The sequence below is a fragment of the Staurois parvus genome, unplaced genomic scaffold, assembly GCF_062004578.1.
Source record: "Staurois parvus isolate SC_StPar_1 unplaced genomic scaffold, SC_StPar_1.0 ptg000203l, whole genome shotgun sequence".
NCBI lineage: Eukaryota > Metazoa > Chordata > Amphibia > Anura > Ranidae > Staurois > Staurois parvus.
In genome coordinates, this window is record NW_028317999.1 from 215,070 (window position 1) to 238,417 (window position 23,348).

Here is a 23,348-nt window from a genome sequence, read left to right on the forward strand (position 1 = left end):
TGCCCTCCTTGGACTCTTTACAGGCACATGTGACTATGATCTTCAAATCTTCTGAGGACATGTTTGACACCCAGACTTTCAGGCCAATCTCTTTATTGAATGAAGATGTTAAGATCCAGGGGAAAATTTTGTGTTTCCACATCAATAGGTACCTGTGCTCTCTGATTCACAGAGACCAGGTAGGATTTGTGCCCGGCCATCAAGCAAGTGGCAATATTAGGAAAGCGATCCACTTGATCCATATATTGAACCACTGCAAGATCCCAGGCTTCCTTCTTTCCCTCAGCATTTATAAAGCCTCTCTCTTGGGATTACTTATGCTACATTATGGAGAGATGGGGCTTTTGGGATTCTATCTTAGCATGGATCTCGGCCCTCTATTCTTCTCCCACAGCCAGGGTCCCATATGCTGGTCACCTCTTGGCCCCTTTCCCTATATACTGAGGCACAAGACAGGGATGCCCTCTGTCCCTAATCTTATTCATTTTAGCTCTTGAGCCTCTGGCCATAGTGCTCAGGGAGAACCCTAATATCTCCAGAGTCAGTTATGCTGGTATGCATTTCGAGGTGAACCTAATTGTGGGCAACACGCTCTTGACTCTAACTAACCCTCTCACTACCCTCCATAATCTACTACTCCTCCTCTCACATTTTTCTGAATGATCGGGTCTTTGTGTCAATCCCCAGAAAACAACGGCACTGAATATCTCCCTGCCTCCCTCTACAGTGTTGCACCTCCAGACATACATTCCATATGGTTGGGCCACTTCTTCCCTGGATTACCTAGAGGTCAAGTTGACCCCTTCCTACTCTGCCCTTTTCACAACCAACTACTACCCACTTTTGAAAACTATTACCACCCTCATGCAATCTTGGCTGTTCCCTTCCTTATTTTGGATTTGACACATTCATGCGGTCAACATGACCATTTTACATGAAGTCTTTTATTACTTTGGAACCCTTCCAGTCTGAGTTCCCTCCTTTTACCTGCGCCTTATGCAGAGGAGAATCCTGTCCTTCATCTGGGCCTACAAGCACCCCAGAGTCTCCCACTGCACACTATACACCCACAGATTGCGTGGAGGGCTAGGGGTGTTTAATATCTCTAAATATTAAATGGATGGCAAGTGAGGGCAAAGATTTCACTCCCATCAAATCATTGCACTTCTAGAGGTAATAAATACCATCAAAGTCCTCCTTATACTCACTGTGCATCCTTAATGTAACCAGGTAGACTTTGGACTAATGGTTGGAGATGGTGATCTACTCACTGTCCCAGTCTTTCTTTTTATTTTTTTTTATAATTTTAATATTTATTGGTTTTTCAAATAAATACATGTTTCCATCATATTCACATTAAATATACAAAACCATTTCTTACTACCTTTCCTAAAACGATTTCCCAATCCCTCCCATCTCTCCTCCCCTCCATCCCCCCCCCCCTAATCTACCCACTCTGCATTCTCCCCACATCTTCCCTACTAAAGCAAGAGGAACCTTCACATCATCCCACTCTATAGCTTCCTATATTTCACCTTCAATCCAGATTTTTCCCATTTTTCCCATTTCACATAGTATAACTCCATCTTATCTTCCTGCATATGGTAATGTTTTTCCATCCTACAAATCTGGTTCACTCTATCTACCCAATATTCCTCCTTTGGCACCTCTGTTTTACTCCAGAACTTGGGTATCAAACCTTTTGCAGCATTTAAATAGTACCATATACCCGATTCCTTATATTTATTCACTGATAACTGCTAAATCTCTCTTCTTCTCCCTCTCCCCTCTTCCTCCTTCCTTGCTTTTATAACTCCTCCAATCATGCAGAGTCTTAGCCCTAATACTCCTCCCCCACTGCCTCCCGCCCGCCTCCCTATCCCACCCACTTCCCACTCCATCCCCCCCCCCTTTTACTCCCCTTCCCATTTTTAGGCTTCTAATTGGCCGACTAATCATTTGTGGGCCTAATCCCACCTTTGATTCAATCTTTGGGGTTAAACTCCGCCCATGAACGTCTCTCCCTCCCTCCAACCTTCCCAATTACCCTCTATCTATCTAATTAACTCAATAAATTTCCACCAGCCCTTAAGAACGGAAATCTAGAGGGGATACTGTAAGGAAGAAGGAGAAAAAGAAAAGAAAAAAAAAAATACAAAAACACCCCTTCCTCCTCCTTACTTTCCCCCCCTAACAAACTGCCAGTCCTCTTTTCCTATAGCTCCTGTTTCTCTATCTTCTTCTTCCCATCCAGCAATCTCGATTTTTTGCAAATCTATTACAGAAGCCTCTCAAGTCCTCAGGAAATCTCAAATAAGCTGTAACTCCATTTTTCCATCCAATTAGACACGCTGGTGTCCCCATCTGTAATGCACGTTTTGCTTTCTCATCTGCTCTAACAGGGGTTTCAGGGATCTTCTTCTCCACAAAGTCTCAGGTGTTAAGTCCGCAAAAATCTGAATGTCTATTTCTCCATACTTAATACTTGTTCTTCCTTTGATCTTCTTCCAAATCTCTTCTTTTACCCCATACTTATGGAATTGAACAATTATATCTCTCGGTTTTTCCTTCCCATTACCATGTTGGAGCTTTCCTATTCTAAAAACTCTGTCCAATTTAATAAATTCTATATCAGGTCTGTCCATTATGAAGTTTAAGATTTTTCAAACTAATTCTTGCAATTTTCCCTCTTTTGAAATTTCTGGGACTCCTCGTATCCTAAGATTACTCCTCCTGTCCCTGTTTTCTTGTACCTCTATTTTATAAAGCAATTTTTTTCTGAGCTTTCCCCATGTTAGCTATCTTCTTTTCTAATTCGGATATGTTTTGGGCCTGATTTTTAACTTTCTCCTCTGTTTCTTCCACTCTCAATAACAGCTGCCCCAAATCATTTCGGATGGTTGCCATTTCTTGCTTTATTGTTTTCTCCAAATCTTTAAACATTTCTGCCATCTCTTTTTTTATTCGGTACTTGTAATTCACTTTCAAGTTCTTTCATCTCCATATTTCCTGTTATTTGTTAGCTACTAATATTCATGCCCAATGATAGTCTAGGACTGTTTTCCAGACTAATATCCACTTCACCTTTTTCGCTTACACCTTAGGACCTTTCTGGGGTCACATTTCCCTGGGACGTGCATTTTTTGATTGTACCAGTTTGGGACCCTTTGAGCCCACTTCCTTTAGCACTTTTGTTCTTCATGTCTTCTGTGGGTCTTATTCTCTTCTATGAAATCGGGGTAAGTGTTAAATATATATACTAGGGTCCAAACCTTGCTTTGCTATTTGGCCATTTACTCTCCTTTCTAGGTCACTTAGTCCTCTTCACTTTTCCACTCCTTCATAACCCCTGGGGATCCCCCCTTCTCTCCTTCACCCTCTGCTCCTCTATACAGCACAGTGGAACATTTAGCATATAACAAGCCCCAGCCGCTCTCACTCACCCTCCTCTCTCTTCCTTTTCTGCGAGGCGGCTCCGGGCTTCAGATGTCAGACTCTTCACAGCAGTTCAGTCCTTAGGGGGATTCCTCAGGGTTACTTATTTTATTTTTGTACCCCCGTTTTAATAGGGGTCTGGCTGTGGAAAACAGGCTGGGGCACAAAGTTTCCCTCCAGTCCGGGCGATAAGCCAGGGAACGAACTGAGGAGTGGACCGGCGCCTCCTTCCCTCCTCAGGATGCTGGCCGGCTTCCTCTCCTTCCAGCACTCCTTCGCGGCTGACCACGTAGTCACGCCACGTCACTTCGTCTCCCGGCAACCCGGCACGCTGTCTTTCCGAGCCTCGGGTGGACCGAACGCCGTCTCCAGCTCCCATCCCTCCGCATTACAGGACCTCTGCCAGATCGGCTGAGACCCCTCACACAAAGGTAGGTCTCGCCCCGACTGTCTCCTACATCAAGAGGGCCCCTGGGGAGGTCAGAAAGCGGAACCTGTCAGAGAGCTCCTACATCGAACCCTCCTCAGCCGCCATGTTCAGGCTCCACCCCTCTGTCTCGCCAGGTTTAGATGTCCTCCTGGAATCTCCAGCCTTCTCTTAATCCATCTTCCACCTGACTTCCCTGATGCTCAGGCTCTGACAGATTTAAGGGTTGTCCTTGGTCCACTGTCCCAGTCTTTCAAGAAGTGAACCTATACCCGCTACTATATGGTGTCCCTTTGGAAATGTGCCTTGTTTGTGTACTGTAGGCAAGTGCTAAAACACTAGGACAGTGGGGAATAAAACAATATGATATTTTTCTGTTTTTCTACCTTAGACAACCATTTGTTCCACAAGGATAATAATTCCTTTAGCTTTTTCTGAAAAAGAACAGTAGGGTCGGAGGTTAGACTGTGATAAGTGGCTGGGTCATGCAGTCATCTGATAGCCTCAGTTTAATAATCACATGAATTCATTGTCACCTGTGCTCCTTCTTTATAAGCATTCCTCATCATCCAATGTCTGTAACCTTCACAGTAATGTAGAAATGATCTGGCAACAATGAAGCCATCCAGGTCACTTATACAATGAAAGTCCAAGGCCAGCTGAAAAAATGTAAACAAGTTCACAGTTGCTATTACCTGCTACCAACATCTTTTTTGATAAACACACATCTTCCACATTGCATAACCCAGAAATATATTCTTTTTGGTTTAGCTTTATAGCCTAACAGGTCACAACCTTCCTCACTGGGCGATGATGGTGATTCTTTATAAACAATCAACCCACTTAAGAGGAAGACTTGACATCGGAAGCTGCAAAGCTAAATATATAAGTGGGTGCATCACAAGTCTCATACGTGTACTTTCCATGTGTATTTAGCTGTTTAGTTGGAGTTCTGTTACACATAAAGCTATAATGTTTTCTGCTTAATTTAAATTAATTTAAGTTTATAAACTGTTGTTTTATATAATATTTGCTATTATTAGAGAATACATTCATGACATTCTGTTTGCAAAGCATGCTAGCCTTTTTAAAAAGACAGCACAGTATTGCCTTTATGCTTAATGGCATACTTTGTTAGACACTGCAGCTGTTAATAGTTATTGATAAAAATAGTATTTTTATACCAAAATAAATAAAAGAAATACATTTAAAAATGTATTTTCCCTTTGGAAACCTCTATACCTTTTTCATTTAACACACAAAATCCCCTTACTCGCAAAAGATCCTCATGAGATATGGGGATCTGGATATTGGCAGAGGGTCAGTGTCTTGGCTAGACAAGTGCATGCTGGAAATTTTTGCTTTGTTTTGGATATTTTCGTTCATTGAAGAATGTTGTTTTGTCATATTCGTTATGTTGAACTGACTAGTTTTTGTAATACGTTTGTAATTTGTAAATTCATTTGTCTGGGTAGATTTGAAAGATTTTGCAGTTTTTTTGGTAGATTGCTATATATCAGTTTTTGGTTTTGATATTTTGGGTGAATTTGTTATTCATATATCGAAACTGTTCAATATTTTGGGATGTAACGCAATAAATATAATGCATAATTCTGCACCCATGAATTTTTTAAATGTAAGAATTACATTAGACTGTGGAACTGAACGTACTGACTGTGACCATTACAAATTCAATTTACATTACAAATTTATTCTAATCTGAATTATCGAACACATTTGAAAATTTAATCAATTTCCCCACGGGCCCAAATGATTAATGCATCATCTGACGTCATCTGAATTTAACAAATGCATTCGTTAATTTCTCTATAACGTTTTTTGGATTTGTTGACATTTGTTATTATGTTCATTTAGACATTCTTATACACCCAAATCTCCAAAAACCTAATTTTTGTCCAAAAATAAATTTGTTACGAAACAAAATGCACATGTCTAAGATTGGCCCGTATGTCTGACTGCTTTCTAATGTCTTTGTCTAAATAAAGGCATTTTACCACCTCTTCCTAAGAGCTAACATCAGTGTGTTTATCTGACAGTGCAGGGTTATCATATGTCAGATGAGTAACACCAGGTCTGAAGTTTTCCATTGGCTCCTCTGGCCACTGGCTCTTGTGGTTGGACTGTCGGTCTCTGGGTATCTTGGGACAATGGAGGAACCCACCTTTTTTGCAGTTGCAGTTGGTGCTACCGTAGCACATGTGCATTATGGAGTATATGTGGTGAGTGTTCTTTTTGCCTTGTTACATTTTTACATTCATTAAGGTTTGTGTTTTGTTTGTTTTTTTTTACTGTGGAAAATAAATATGAAATGAATACCATTTACATTGTTGTACTTATTCACCAAGTAGAACTTAGTTAAAAACTACAACCACCTGGGTCCAACAACTATTCCTGACAACAGCCCAGTTTTGACAGCCATTTAGACAGGTATAAATATATATATATATATATACAGTGGGGATCGAAAGTTTGGGCACCCCAGCTAAAAATTTGTATTATTGTGCATAAAGAAGCCAAAGAAAGATGGAAAAATCTCCAAAAGGCATCAAATTACAGATTAGACATTCTTATAATATGTCAACAAAAGTTAGATTTTATTTCCATCATTTACACTTTCAAAATAACAGAAAACAAAAAAATGGCGTCTGCAAAAGTTTGGGCACCCTGCAGAGTTAGTATCTTGTACTGCCCCCTTTGGCAAGTATCACAGCTTGTAAACGCTTTTTGTAGCCAGCCAAGAGTCTTTCAATTCTTGTTTGAGGTATCTTTGCCCATTCTTCCTTACAAAAGTCTTCCAGTTCTTTGAGATTTCTGGGCTGTCTGTCACGCACTGCTCTTTTAAGGTCTATCCATAGATTTTCAATTATGTTGAGGTCAGGAGATTGTGAAGGCCATGGCAAAACCTTCAGTTTACGCCTCTTGATGTAATCCCCCGTGGATTTCGAGGTGTGTTTAGGATCATTATCCATTTGTAGAAGCCATCCTCTCTTTAACTTCAGCTTTTTCACAGATGGCATCAAGCTACCATCCAAAATTTGCTGAAATTTTATTGAATCCATTTTTCCTTCTACTCGTGAGATGTTCCCTGTGCCACTGGCTGCAACACAACCCCAAAGCATGATTGATCCAACCCCATGCTTAACAGTTGGACAGAGGTTCTTTTCATTAAATTCTGTGCCCCTTCTTCTCCAAACGTACCTTTGCTCATTCTGGCCAAAAAGTTCAATTTTAACCTCATCTGGCCACAGAACTTGTTTCCAAAATGCATCAGGCTTGTCTATATGTTCATTTGCAAAGTTCAAACGATGATTTTTGTGGTGAGGACGTAGAAGAGGTTTTCTTCTGATGACTCTTCCATGAAGACCATATTTGTACAAGTATCTCTTTATAGTGGAATAGTGGACCACAACTCCAGTGTCTGCCAGATCTTTCTGGAGGGATCGTGCAGTGAAACGTGGGTTTTGAATTGTTTTTCTCACAATCCTGCGAGCTGTTCTGTCTGATATTTTTCTTGGTCTTCCAGATCTTGCTTTAACTTCCACTGTTCCTGATGACTGCCATTTCTTAATTACATTCCGAACAGAGGATATTGACATCTGAAAATGCTTTGCTATCTTCTTATAGCCTTCTCCAGCTTTGTGAGCGTCAACTATTTTCAGTTTCAGTTTTCTAGACAACTGCTTAGAAGAACCCATGGTGCTGATTGTTGGGGCAAGGTCAGATGAGTCTGGGCATTTAAAACCTTTGAGATTGACATCACCTGGTCTTCCCAGACGATGATTGAGAACAATCCATGACACTGGCAGGTCTCAGCTTGGCAAAGGGGGCAGTGCATGCTATAAATTCTGCAGGGTGCCCAAACTTTTGCAGATGCCATTTTTTTGTTTTCTGTTATTTTGAAAGTGTAAATGATGGAAATAAAATCTAACTTTTGTTGACATATTATAAGAATGTCTAATCTGTAATTTGATGCCTTTTGGAGATTTTTCCATCTTTCCTTGGCTTCTTTATGCACATTAATACAAATTTTTAGCTGGGGTGCCCAAACTTTCGATCCCCACTGTATATATATATATATACACATATATATATATATATATATATATATACACAGTTGCAAGAAAAAGTATGTGAACCCCTTGGGATTACGTGGAGTTTTGCATGAATTGGGCATAAAATGTGCTCTGAACGTCATCTAAGTCACAACAATAGAAGAACACAGTCTGCTGAACATAATACTACACAAACATTAGATGTTGCCATGGTTTAATTGCACATAACATGTAAACATTCACAGTACAGGGAGGAAAAAGTATGTGAGGCCCTAGCTTAATGACTTCTCCCAGAGCTAATTGGAGCCAGGAGTGAGCCAATCTTGACTCCAATCAGTGTGATGATATTGGATGTGTTGCTGACAGCTGTCCTGCCCTTAAAAAACACACACCTGTTTTGGGTTTACTGGTTTCAAGAAGCACTGTCTGATGTGAGCCATGCCTCGTAGAAAAGAGCTGTCAGAAGACCTACATTTTATGCCCAATTCATGACCAGAGCACATTTTATGCCCAATTCATGCAAAACTCCACGTAATCCCAAGGGGTTCACATACTTTTTCTTGCAACTGTATGTGTGTGTGTATATATATATATATATATATATATATATATATATATATATATGTATGAGCTCAGTGCTAGCCAGTGCTTTAGACTACAGCAACACATATGCTTGGCATGCTAAATTGGTATCTCTGGAATGGGGAAGCCAGATTTTTTCGCCTCTTTTAATAAGTAAGAAGCTAAATATTAAGATTAAATTCTTATGCTCTTAAAGTATCACATGTAAATATGACTAATCTCAGACAAATTACTACAAATACAAACAAAATGGCTGAGGCAGAGCCAGGGACACGATTGGTACAGTATAAACAAGGTAGAGGTTATGTACTGTATACTGTAGCTTTCTACATGCTAGAAGGCTACAGTAAGATGCACATTGTGATTGATGGTATAGTTGTGCATAGCAGTAGTTGTCAACTGAGGGTAGCTGTTCTGAGTCTAATGAGGATAATAAATATGATGTCAGTTCAGTTTCTTGATATATTTATATACGAGGGGTCTTCACAAAGTTTCTGCACTTTTATATATATATATATATATATATATATATATATATAATAGAGTTTTAAAAAAAAAATGTGCAGAAACCTTTTGAAGAACATGTTTTATATATATATTAAAACAAGTACACAACATTGAAGAAAGCTACTGTTATACATAGTGACAAATAAATGAAGTCTTTATATGCATCAGTAGTCATGATTCTTACTGTTGTTTTTTTTTTAATAGGGAAAGCAGCTTAGCAAACACTTCCATATCTATGTATTCTCCCTTAAGAAGCGGTATGCAGACTAAGTGAATGACATGTTACTCTACATAAAGGTTATTCTATTGTACTAGATATGAAGGACTACAATAAATTCAATGTAAATATAATTTATGTTATATTCTGAAGACCTCTAGTGTGTGGTGCACAATTGTCAAAATGTAAGTGTTTGAAACTTGGTCAGTTACTGTTGGTTATTACCAGCTACCCATAGCTTGCAGGGCCAGTCCAATGTTTGCATTCTTAAAATATTAACAAGGGTTTGCCTACACCTCTTTCCCTTCTTGAACCAAAATTTGAGAACTGACATTACTGACTTGTTTTTAAGGTGAGGGGTCACTTCCTTATCTTTGCTTTATTTACTTCTTAGAGAATAACTGGCTTGGCTGGCAAACTTTACAGACAACTAAGGATCAAGTAAAGTTATCTTTAAAGTTTTTTTTAGACCTGCAAATGAAATTTAAACGCATAATAAAAAGAATTGTATCGATAGGTATTATCACTTTTAAAACTTTGGGAGTTATTTACGAAAACTTTATGGTGTAAATTCTGGTGCAGCTCTGCGTGGAAACCAATCAGCTTCCACGTTTTATTGTTAAAGCTTAATTGAACAATCTGAAGTTAGAGGCTGATGGCTACCATGCACAGCTGCACCAGATTCAGAGGGCACCAGTTTTAGTAAATCCCCCCTTGTTTCTAAATATATTTAGTAGTTATATATGTACATTGGGGTGGAAATATTTGCGCATTATACTTACACGCTCTGCTTCCTTCATGTTGCATGCTGATCCTCTTCTATTACTGCAAGCCTAACAGACAGACAAATGTGACTGAAAAAAAGAGATTTAAAACACAATGCTCCTGGCAGCCAGAGATCATAAGGGGAATTCAGTAAAGCAGTAATGTCACTTTTGTGGGGGGGGTATGGCCACATTTAATATGGCCCGCCTCTAATTCATGAAAGCTTTGTGCCAGTTTTGTTACAGGTACCAACATATGTCTAGATTCAGGCAGTTTTTACTACCATGACTATTAGGATGTGTCACTAGGGCTGCAACAGATTCCAAAATAATTACCACCGGTTCACAGATAAGCAAACTAGTGGTAATAAACCACTTCGGCTCTGTAGGGTTTTACCCCCCTTTATGACCAGAGCGTTATTTGCTATGTAGCACTACACTATTTTAACTGGCATTTGCGCGGTCATACAGCACTGTACACATTAACTTTTTATTCACACAAATAGAGCTTTCTATTGGCGGTATTTGATCACTACTGGGTTTTTTATTTTTTTTCTATATAAACAAAAGGAGACAGAAAATTGTGAAAAAAAAACCCAATATTTTTTACTTCTGTTATAAAACATATCCAATAAAAACAAATAAAAAAATCTAATTTCTTCATTAATTTAGGCCAAAATGTATTCTGCTACATGTCTTTGGTAACAAAAAATCCCAATAAGGGTGTATTAATTGGTTTGTGCGAAAGGTATAGCATCTACAAACTATGGTAACTATACTGAAATTTACACAGCTATGACACTATACTAGTAATAGCAGTGTTCAGCGTCCTATAGTGGTATTGTGATAGTGTGGCAAGCAATCTAGTGCTATCTGACACTTGCTAGGAGGTACACTAACTGACACTGACATCAATAGTGACACTAAAACAGTGATAATTGCTAATACTGTACACTGTCACTGTACTATTGACACTGGCTGGGAAGGGGTTAACATTCGGCAATCAAAGGGTTAACTGTGTGCCTAACAGTATGTAATGTGTGTTATATGTGCTGTATTAACTTTACTGTATGGATGTTTATTCTCCCTGCTTTGCATGGAGAATAAACAGCCAGATCACTGTTCTTTGTACACAGAGTTCTGTCTGTGTTTTGTAAACATAGGATTCTGTGATTGGACACAGCCAATGACTGAAATCAGCTGCCAAACTTTTGCTGTGCCCAATCACAGCACGGGTCGCAGGGGGAGTGCAAGTGCATGTCCTGGACCCAGAAAAAAAGATTGTGACTTACAGGTAAATCACCTGGCCTAGTGCTGCCACCCATTAACAGTACAACTACTGTGCGTGGGCAGCAAACAGTTAAGACCAACTCAAACTTAGCATACAGGGAGAGGGGGGTGTTGTGTGTTCATTTCTTTATTTATTTATTTATGTTTGCGTTTTACATTTACAGCATTGGTTGCTAGGGTGAAGACCACCAGCAATCTAGCAACCAATGAGGCACTGACCTGACAGTGGGCAAAACCTGATGGGAAACTCTGACAGACTAGTTCTTCATCAGGTCTGCTTTGCCTTTGATTGACAGTGGATGGCAGTGGGCAATCCATAGCTGATATTCAATTCAATAGTTGGCTATGGCAGCATTTCACAAGTTGGCTATGGCAGCATTTAAATGTTTATCATGACAGGCTCACTTTCTCCCTAGCAAAATGTCACCATCTCATTATGACCTATAGTGTGTGTTATCCAGAGGTAGTGTAGCAGCTTTGAAATTATACTGATCTCTCTTTAGTAAAATGTAAGTAATAGCAGGAAGCTCCCTGGGTCTGGGGGAACCAACCAGTTTGGTATATCCTTTACCTCTAACTTTAAAAAAAGTGCACACTTTGACACTGCAATACACTGTTGTGATGAATTTTGGCACATATGCAACCTAAGGCACACTACAACTGCATCACAACACGTATGAAAATGCATAATAAAATATAATAATGGGGGGAGAGGGCCTTTCAATTGAATATTTCCTTTATTATTTAATTACTATTCAAAAAGATTTTCTACCTCCAGAGCAAGTGTGAAACCCTACTGATCTTTAATAGTGGTTTTATATTGGAAGAACCTTCTTATGAATGGAAGTAACTGACACGTTTTGACTGTTTTGACAGTTTTCATAATAGTAGGGGATCACCACAGCACAAGAACCCTTACCAGTCTGTCATAACTAATGGCAGCAAGCAGAATCTCACTTTCCATCTAAATGTAAAACACTTAAACTGGGTCAGATTTGGCTGATTACCCATTTTGATAGGCAGGCACAAGGGTGGTTTAACAGCTTGCCCCTGATCTAGGTTTTGGTGAAATATTTATTCTTTTAATCTATCTTTTAGGGAAATCATCTGACCAAAGATTTCATCATTTATACATGTACCTTGAAGAAGTTCTTTGAAGCCTGAAAGTCTAAGAATCATAAGGGAGGAATCATAAAGGAGTCTGTTACAAGCAGACTCTAGACTTGGTAATCATTGCTTTTCACAAGCAACGATATTTATTGCAGGGGACCAAAACAGGGTTTGCGTAGCAATGTATATTGCAGGTTTGGTTATGGATTACATAATATTTGTAATAAACTCATTTGTTGTAAGACATAGTGATGTATCCGATCAGCCTTCCTTAGTTTAACCATGATAAATTTTTCAAAGCTAAGAATGGTTACATGGAGTTACTTTACATGAGTATATTTTTGCACTGATGTTTTATTAAACAAGCCCTGTGGTCCTTTAAAACATGGTTTAAGCATGGAAATTTATTTTATGTTTTTTTTTTATTTCAAAGAATAAAGGAATTATTTGTTCTGTAAATAAACTAAGATGAATAAATGAACATCAGACTCTTGAGTTTTTTTCAGAATCCAAAAATGTTTGTGCTGCTTTAATATGAGTGTTTCAGTGTTTGAAATTTAGGCACAAAAATGTAATGCATGGAAAGTTTCTACCATTTGTTTGACACAAAATATTTTACTTATAATAGTTACTTACTGACTTTTAAACACAATGTAATCTCTAAACCAAACCCTACACTTAAAACTTAACCTAAACCTAATGCAGACTTTGAGCACCATCTGAAATACAGTATATACAGTGTGTTGCTTCTTGGATAACCAGCACTTGCAGTTAAAAATGCACTGCTTTGATTTCCTCATAGTGACCATCAATGTGCAGATATAGAAAGTAAATGAATAAACCTCCCAGAAATACTATTCCTAGGCTGCAGCTAGAGGGAGCGCTAATGATTTGTAGTGTGATTTCAGGAGACTAATACCAATAAGCTTACATTAAATTCTGAATGAGCATGTGGGCAACGTGTTTTGTGCTCTCCTCCTAATATAGATACTGCAGCCTGCATCTTTGTCATACTCTGCACTCAAATTCCGGTTAATCCTGTAACATTTGGGGGCTCATCCAAGATTATTGCAATCACAGTGCCGAAGTTCACAGAGAAGGGAGCTGCTATTACAGTAATGTTACAGACTTCAGGGAGACTTCACAGAACACAAAATGGTTGATCCAACATCACTTTGGACAGGCATACCCTGAATGTAACAAATCAGGGAAAACTGCAACAGAGAAGATTTCAATTAGTTAATTCCCAGATCTGGATACCCTGAAAAATTACATCATGATCAAGGCAGAGCATTTGAAAATCAACTTTTCAAAAGATTGAGACAATTGTCTGCAATAGTAAATTCTAGAACAACACCATATCATACTGAAAGCAACCCTGTTAACAGTTTGAATAGAACATTATTGAAACTGCTTTATACATTGGAAGAGGAAAATAAAGCTCTGTGGAAAGAGAATTTTCCACAAATTGTCCATGCATATGATTGTACTAGACATGAAGTTATCGGCTATGCCCCTTTTGTTGAACGGCAGAACACCCCGTTTACTAGTGGATCTGTCATTTGATATGGATGATGGAAGGAAGAAAGATCACCCCAGCAGTATGCTGAAAAATGGGCTATCAAGATGAGAGAAGATTACAGAATTGCTTCTTAGAAAAGCCAAAAGTCCTCTCAGAAAGGTAAAAGGTACTATGACCAATGCGCAAAAGGAGTGGCACTACAGGCTGGAGACTGTTCGTGTAAGAAATTTGTCAGTAGTAGTTTTGGTGCCACCCACAGACGTGGAAGAAAGCATTCCAGAATTGTTTCAACAGGAGCCAGAATTACAACCAGAGGATGAGGCAGCTGCACCAACACCTGATGAACCAGTGAGAGAAGGAAAACTGTCCTCTGAACAAAGATATTCTCGAGGAACACTTAAACCAAAAGACATAACATACAAGATCCTTGGCAACCATTCTTTTCAAAAACGAGATGTTTCTACAAACATGACTGAACAGCACTGTGATCCCCCCCAAAATGTCAAATGGCCAACATATACAAAATTCCCTCATATTCATATTTCTTGCAAGGAACATATGCCGATAGTTATCTAAATGATACAGGCTACAAATAATTCTTATTTAAGCTAAATGTCAGGAGACATTTATTTAAAGAGGTGAAGTATGTAGCAAGTACATGAAAAACCTCCCAATAATGCTATTACTAGGCTGAAGCTAGAGGGAGCTCTAATGATTTGTAGTGTGACTTCAGGAGACTAATACCAACAAGCTCACACTAAACTCAGAATGAGCAAGTGAGCAACATGTGTTTTGTGCTCTCCTCTTGATTTGTCTTTGTTCAATTTTGTGTTTATCATGACATTCACGTTCTCTGTTTAGTATCCTATATGTTGGTAATGGTAATTTTCTAATAAAAAATGTTTGTGCTTTTTCATGTGGCCTGCGCTGCCACTATAAATAAAATAATTATTTTCATTATGTGATCCATTTCTGTTTAACACATTAAACTTAGAATGAGCAAGTTAGCAACATGTGTTGTGTGTTCTTCTATTAATACAGATACTGCAGGCTGCATCTTTATAATAACTTGCACTCAGATTATTGATAATCCTGTAACACAGGGACTGCTGTAGCTTGCAAAGAAACAACAATTGCATGTAAACTTACATTACATTGCATGTTTCTAGGGATTGTATCCTGGCAGGAGATTCTGTAGAACTAAATATCCAGTTCTGATGCTTACAATGGGCATATTTAAAAATGTTGAAAAATGTTTACGGAGAAAAGGATTTTTGAACATCTAATTTTTTAATGATTTTGTTGGGAATTTGTTTTGTGTTTCAAATTATTCTTTGACATTAGCAGTTGAATTTACTTGCATATCTTAATTGTTCCTGCAAAACCTGAGTTTTGCCCCGCCCCCTCCTTCTTCCTCTTGGTCATTGAGTCTCACGTCATATTAAAGGGCCAGAGGGGGAGGGTACAAGTCCTAGCTCAACATTTTACATTCAAGATTTATATTTAGCTGTCTACAGTCATATCTACCAATACAGTGCCTATAAAAACCTTTGAGAAGGTTCATATTTTATGTCAAGAAATACTGTATAACAGTGGATTTTAATTAGGTTACAAATATCAAAACCATGCTCGTATATATTGATGTCCAGCCACAGCTCATCCACCCACTCCTGGTTTACCAGATAACAGTAAAACTATTCCAACAGTTTTCAATTTCAAGTTTAAATTACAATAGCTTTCAATTGCCTTCAGCGTTGCCTATAATGCTACCACCTCCCCCTCACTCCCCCTCTCTGTTGGGGTCCCTCAAGTCTCTGTCCTCGGGCCCCTTCTCTTCTCCATCTACACCTCCTTCCTTGGCCAACTCATACACTCTCACGGCTTCAACTACCACCTCTATGCCGATGACACGCAAATCTATCTCTCGACCCCTCGCCTCACCCCTTCAGTCTCCACCTGAATCACTAGCCTACTGAACGACATATCAGATTGGATGTCGCTCCACTTCCTTAACTAGTAGCCGACCGCAGATAGCCGAATGACGGCTGCACTGCGGCCGGCCAGTTCTGAGTGGACGTCATATGACGTCCTCCCAGAACGCGCTCTCCTGTGCGCCCCAGGGGGCGCGCACCCGGCGATCTCCGTGATCGCTGTGTCCTACGGACACAGCTGATCACGTGATGTGGTAAAAGGCCAATCACAGCTGCCTTTTACCACGTGATCAGCAGTGTCCAATGACACGCTGATCAGAGGGAAATGCAAGTGCCGGTTCTCGGCTGCACTTTCCTCACGCTGTCAGATCGTGAGGAAAGTACTGCCGAGAACCAGCAGTTGTCAGAGCGAGGATCGGCACTGATGATCAGTGCCCTGATGATCGGTGCCCAGCAGTGCCACCCGCAAGTTCCGCCCACCTGTGCCCAGCAGTGCGCCCACTAGCTCCGCCCACCTGTGCCCAGCAGATCACCCACCTGTGCCCAGCAGTGCACCCACCTGTGCCACTCTGCAGTGTCACACACCTGTGCCCAGAAGTGCCACCTACCTGTGCCCAGCAGTGCCACCCACCTGTGCCCACCCACCTGTGCTGCCCACCAGTGCCACCCACCAGTGCAGCCCAGCAGTGCTGCCAGTCAGTGCCACCAGTCAGTGCCCAGCGGTTGTGCCAGTCAGTGCCCAGCAGTGATGCCAGTCAGTGCCGTCTATCAGTACCCATCATCAGTGTCACCTATCAGTGCCGCCTATCAGTGCTGCATATTAGTGCCGCCTATCCGTGACACCTCATTAGTGCTGTCTATCAGTGCCGCCTATCCGTGCCACCTCATTAGTACTGCCTATCATTGCCCTTTAGTGCTGCCTATCAGTGCCCATCAGTGCCGCCTATCAGTGCCCATCAGTGCTGCCTCATCAACGCACATCAGTGAAGGAGAAAAATTACCTGTTTGAAAAATTTTATAATAGAAACAAAGAAACTTTTTTTTTTTTCAAATTTTTTGCACTTTTTTTTATTTATAGCGCAAAAAGTAAAGCACCCAGTGGTGATTAAATACCACCAAAAGAAAGCTCTATTTGTGAGAAAAAAATGATCAAAATTTCATATGGGTACAATGTTGCATGACCGCGCAATTGTCAATCAAAGTGCGGCAGCGCTGAAAGCTGAAAATTGGCCTGGTAAATAAGGGGGTATAAGTGCCCGGTAGGCAAGTGATTAAATTGAACCTCTCCAAAACCGAGCTCCTAGTTTTCCGCCCAGCCCCGCACCCTCCCCACTGACTTCTCCATCACGTCCAACAATGCCACTATCAGGCCCACCCCGCAAGCCAGAGTACTTGGTGTCATTCTAGACTCCAATCTATCCTTCCAGCACCAAGTCCAATCGCTAACAAACTCATGCAGACTCCACCTCCGCAACATCACCAAAATATGCCTATTCCTAACCCCAGAAACTACTACGCAACTCATCCACTCCCTCATCATATCACGACTCGATTACTGCAACTCCCTCCTCACTGGCCTGCCTCACCACAGGCTATCCCCGCTTCAGTCGATCCTGAATACAACGGCCAGACTCATCCACCTCACCAACGGCTCCGTTTCCGCCACCCCCCTTTGCCAATCCCTTCACTGGCTTTCGATTGCCCAACGGATCAAATTCAAAATGCTAACACTGACGTACAAACTCTGCCCCAAACTACATCACCGACCTAATATCCAAATACCACCCAGCACACACTCTCCGCTCCTCACAAGACCTCCTTCTCTCTAGTTCCCTGGTCTCCTCATCCCATGCCCGCCTCCAGGACTTCTCCAGGGCATCACCCATCCTCTGGAACTCCTTACCCCAATCCATCAGACTATCACCTACTCTCCTCTCCTTTAGGCGCACCCTGAAAACCCACCTCTTCAGGAAAGCCTACCCTGCCCTCTGCTAATTGCCGATCTCCTCCACTCTTCCTACCACTCCATCCCCCACAGCTTTTCCTCCCATACCACTATCCCCTCCCTCCTAGATTGTAAGCTCCAAGGAGCAGGGCCCTCGAACCCCTCGTGTATCTCATTGTATTGTTATTGTACTATCTCATGTATTGTCTCCCATTGTAATGCACAGCGCTGAACGAACTGTTGGTGCTATATAAATACTGTATAATAATAATAATTGCAAAGAAATACCCATCACAATCAACACACATAGCACACAATCATCTGTGTCTCATTAGGGAAACTTCCCATTTCTTAAAAGGAAGCAAGAGGATGTCTTTCCAATGTAAGGGTAATCCCCTCTTCTTCAGGCCTTCTATTGGAAGATTAACCTTCAATTCCTATTCTTGTGGTAACTCAAAATTTTGGATTTACCCATGCTTTCATGCCTGATGACATTAGTATTCAGGACAATTAGGGAGCGCCTAGATTTCCCTTTCCTCTGAAGCCTGATCCGCTTTTGGATTGTGCCTCAAAAGCTATTGACAGGCTGCGTGGAAGCAATGCGATCCTTCAACATCTGTTTAACTCCATCTTTGCTGACAAACTTGCAGCAACTGCATACATTGTGACTACTGCATGTAAACACCCCCGTACGCTGAATATTGCTGCCTCAACCACATATTTTTGCTGCCCCCCCAACCACATGTATAAACTTAGCCTTAGCGGACATCCTTTAATTTCACCCACAAATTCTCTATTAGGCTTAGTTTTGTACTCTGACATGGCCATTCCAGGACATCTATGTTGATTTTTAATCCGTTCTTGTGTAGTTTTGGCTTTATGCTTAAGGCATTCTCTTGCTGGAAGACAAATATTCTTTGTAGTCTCAGGAATCTTGCTGAGTTTTCCTTTAGTATTTCTTTATTTTGCTATATTTATTCTGGCCTCACAAGCCTGTCATGTGCTTTATGCAGAGAAACATCCCCACAGTGCAATGCTGCCACCATGACAATTCGTGGTGGAGATGGTGCATTTATAATTATTTGCAGGATTTGTTTTTCATCAGAATGTTTAGTCTGATGTTAGAAAGGTGCAGTTTCTGTCCCACTAGACTAGACTGTAGGCTTCTTCCAGCTAATCTCTCGTGTGCTTTTTGATAAACTGTAGGTAGGAAGTCATAAACGTTTAGTTACCAGATGCCTTTTTTGCTGCTCTTATATAAACAGTTGCTTCAAAAATGATGCCCCCTGTTGTGTTCAGCAGTTAGTATTGCTGCTGAATGTGACACATTCACGTGAATGGGGCCATGCTGCAATGGCAAGCCAAACGCTAGGCTCACGGTTACTGTGCAATATTCCCATTCAAAAATGTAATTCAGCTGTCAAAAAGAAAAAAACCCTGCCATTTATAAGGTGGCAATATCTCTTCCTAAATGCCTGTCAGTCACACCTGTACCGATCTGTAAAATGTGATTCATCATAAGTCTCACTTCAGAGGGCAACACAGGTATAATATAAACCTAAGGCTTATAACTTCTGCAGAGTACTCAAAGGTCTCTTGGTGTCCTCTCTCACTTGTTTTCTTTTTTTTTCCATAAAAATTTTATTGAAAATCCAAAAGAACATTACAAAATCATGCGACAGGGATAATTACAATCAGTATAGAATTACACAGCAGAACAGTCGGTATGAGTGAGTCAATGGCAATAAGTCAAAAACCATTGTGTGGTTTAAATAGAAAAGTATAAGAAAAAGCAAACATGAAATTCTAAGGAGGGATTTTGCCCAACTGTGGGAGACCAGCTATACATGGTAATATTTGGGGAAGTAGAACAGTGAACCATATAGCTGGGGTGTGAGAATCACAATGAGATAAAAGAGGGGGAAAGGGTTAGGTGTATTGGCCAGTGAGGATGATTGCTAAGAGTGAAGGCTGAAGTAAATGTTCTGGCGCACAAACAGGACTAGAAACCTGAAGCTTGCCTTGATTTTAATATGCACATTGATATAATAATGTTTTTAGTGGTCTATAAGTCCATAAAATCCTAGTGGGCATTGGCGGCTTCCATCTGCAGAGTTTGGCCAGCTCTGTATGAAGAGGACAGAACAGAGAGGAGGAGGAGCCAGCTAAGTGCAGTATTAAGTTGAGGTATTTATTAACACAATATAAAAACACTCACAAGATGTGTAGATAAAACAGGTTCATCAAAGGGTAGGTTCTTTGCTCACTCCTAATCTGCAGAGTCCGCCATCGCAATACAGTTTAAAGTTGGACACCTGGCCATAAGCCTGCAATTCCGCCATCAAGTTGGGCAACGAGACAAGGGGGTGCATGATATGGAACAAAATGTCATCCGCGTATGCAGAAAGGGTTCCAAGGAAAGGGAAAACGAGAGACAAAAGGGGACACCCCTGTTTTGTGTGATTCTGGAAATGCTGAGGACAAGGAACCATTAACCTTAACCCGAGCTGTAGGCAAGACATAAAATGCAGAGATCCAACTCAGCATATGAGACACATACAGAAGCACGATGCTTACGAAAGGCTCTTGCCAGCATCCAATCACTTTTATTGCCATATTCATAATATCTGTGAGTGACTAACTGCAAGCAGCGGGGAATGCGTCCGTCAAGAAGCTGTGTAAAAAGCTTGCGGAGTTCCATGAGATGCTGTAATGCCTGATGTTTGTGAATTAACTCTGCCTGCTGTAGTGTCATAAGGATCAGGTGGAAATCTGCTTGCTTCTCCTTGTTTAGCTTAGAACCAAGGGCAATGAGTATGCTATGCACGCCTGCTTTGTGGCCCTCCCAGATGACATCATCACTGACCCCCTCCGTGATGTTTTCAGGGAAATAGTGTGTAAGAGTTTCCGTGACTTTTTCCAGAACTGAAACGTCATCTAAAAGATTTTCATTGAGCCTCTGTGACCAAGTTCTAGCAACCAAACCAGGGAGTAGGAGAGAGACCGGTATCGAAGCCTGGTCAGAGATGGTAATCTGATCTATGGAGGAATCAGTCAAGGTTTCCAAGGTATGGTGGTCTACAAACAACAGGTCAATTCTAGTATAACTGTTGTGGACTTTTGAATAGCATAACATTTTTCTCAGATGCATGCCTAGCCCTTCAACTATCTACCAGAGAGTGAACCTGTAAAGATTTGCAGAAGTGTTTAAGGAAAGTAGGAATGTGAGGCGATTGTGAGAAGTGTCTAAAGAGGGGTCCAGGCTGACATTAAAATCCCCACCCAGAATCAACTTACCCTCCCTAAAATTTGCCAAACAGTCAAAAACCAAAACTATAAGTGAGTTGAAGAGAATTAAGGGTATAGAGGGTAGCAAAACTGTATTTCTGTCCCTGAATAGTCCCTTTCAGAAAGATGAATCTACCCTGGGGATCCTCATAGTGGTCTATGGCTTTGAAAGGGCAGATTTTATTTAGGGCAATGGCAATGCCACAAGACTTCGCCACTGGAGAAGTACTGAGTAACCGTTGTGAGAATAGGTGAGTAGGAAGTTTAAGGACATTGGTGGGGGTAAAATGAGTTTCCTGCAGAAACGGTACCTGCGCCCCCAGCTGCTTGAGCACTAGCCACAGCCTGTTTCACTTATTAAGGGAACAGAGACTGCAAACATTATAGGATACTACCTTAACCATAGCCATGCGAAAAAAGGAAGGAAAGTTGTCCAAGCGACCAAACAGATGCTCCAGAGCCTAGCGTGGTGGAGAAATAGGCTGCGTCCTAGAAACACAAAGAAATCATAAGTAACCAGTAACATATAATGATAGAACAACATTAACATAGTCACATATGACTTAGGTAACCGACCATAGGCCAAGGAAAACTGCATGGTCGACCCGAAACCTGCACCAAATGAGGCGCAATGTCCAGGGGCAACCAAGTCACCTCTAGCGGGGAAGTCCCCAAAATGCGGTAATCCTATGTGGGGAATGTAGTCAGACATCAGGGTACAGCAGAGCTATAGCTCCACAAAATCAAAGTAAGCAATATTTCCAAACCAGGGCATTAAGACAAAACCCCCACTGTGCCCCTCCAAACAAAAACAGTAGAAAGGAGCGCCACCCTAAATTGGAGTCTTGAACATGGTGAGACTTCAGTGGGGGTTCAAAACGTATAGCGGTGAACATTCCGAGCACCTAGTGCTAGAAAGAATAAAGGGGGACAATACTGTAACACAAAAATGTCCTGCGGCAAAGGGACCGTCCATTTTAGATTGCAGAGACTGTCCATGAAGACCCAGTGAAGAGGTAAAAATTCTCAATCTCCTAAAGGAGTCAGCGGCGGGATGCTGTTAGATAACTGCCGCTTACAACCTTTTGGACGGGCAGGAAGCCAAGGCGGAGGAGACGCAGGCACTTTTGAACATCCATGGAAAGGCACCAATCCGAAAGTCCACCGGCTCAAGTCCCAATTGAGAAATAAAGTGGGGGTGGTCATCATTAGTGTGGAGTGTAACAAACTGGCCATCCTTCCGGGCCTGTAGCCTAAAAGGGAACCCCCACATATAGGGGATGTTCACCTTTGGTAATGACTCCAAAAGGGGGCAGAGCACCCTACATTGCATCAAAGTTCACCTTAATAGATCCTGGTAAAATGAAAAGGTGTACACCATCAAAGTCAATATAAGGCTTTTTCCGCATATGTTGCATTATTTGCTCCTTGAGGGTATTTTTGTGAAGGTTGCAAATAATATCTCTAGGGTTAGAGGGATCCTGGGAAGGAGGGTGCAGTGCCTGGTGAGCTCGATCAATTTCAACAGGATCCATTGAGGAGAAGCCTAGGATGGTCCGACAGATACCCTGAAGCGTAGGGACAATGTCTCTGGTGGCAGTCACCTTAGGTAGTCCCCTAATACAGATGTTAGACCTGCAACTATGACTCTTATAGTCATCTAGTTGGCAGAGAAGGGCCTCAATCCTCTGGTCTTGCGCCACACATCAATCCCTGAGTATGGAGAGGGCAGAGAGGTCCTCCTCAAATTTTTGCTCAAGGGTCAACCTATTGCCCAGCTGAGAGGTGTCTGACTTGAGCTGCTGTATGTCCTGTTTGAAGGCCTTTTCCACTCTGGTGGAGTATTCCAGATCATCTTTAGTGGGGAGAGACCAATCCTGTGAGGTAGTAGAGCTGGGAGAAGCGAGGGAAACCATCTCACTCACCAGCCTGGGAGAAGGTATAGGAGATGCAGCTATAATGTGCAATGGCTGGGCAGTAGATGCAGCATCGCAGTCCTGCTCCTGCGCCATCTTGGAGGCTTCTCCTCTTGTCTGTCCAGCCTCAGGGAAAAAGGAATCAGTGCAGTGCCAACCTGGAGTAGTGATCCCCCAGGGTTGAGAGCAGATCCAGACATGACCAGGTGAGTCATAGAAACTATATGTGGCCCCGATGGAAGCTATGAAACATGCTGTCTAAGAGAAGCTCCGGCGCACTGCTTCCTCAATCCTCGAAGTCCAAGCCATGACCCCTTATTTTGTGTTTTTTATTGTAATTA

At 41.3% G+C, this 23,348-nt stretch overlaps 1 protein-coding gene across 3 annotated transcripts in view; it reads left to right on the forward strand.

Annotated features, from left to right (window-relative positions):
- The window catches only part of LOC149461400 (ethanolaminephosphotransferase 1-like), a 97,762-nt gene extending 84,876 nt beyond the window's left edge, over positions 1 to 12,886 (forward strand). Inside the window, exons 9-11 of one of the 3 annotated variants that reach the window (XM_089678310.1) lie at positions 5,920 to 6,102; positions 9,229 to 9,281; positions 12,394 to 12,886. In XM_089678310.1, the coding sequence (XP_089534436.1) occupies positions 5,920 to 6,102; positions 9,229 to 9,281; positions 12,394 to 12,406 (249 nt within the window). In that variant the 3' untranslated portion in view covers positions 12,407 to 12,886. Of the gene's footprint in view, positions 1 to 5,919; positions 6,103 to 9,228; positions 9,295 to 12,393 lie in introns of those variants that run through there. The other 2 variants (XM_089678312.1, XM_089678313.1) reach the window with 2 other exon arrangements.
- Positions 12,887 to 23,348: the final 10,462 nt, after the last annotated feature.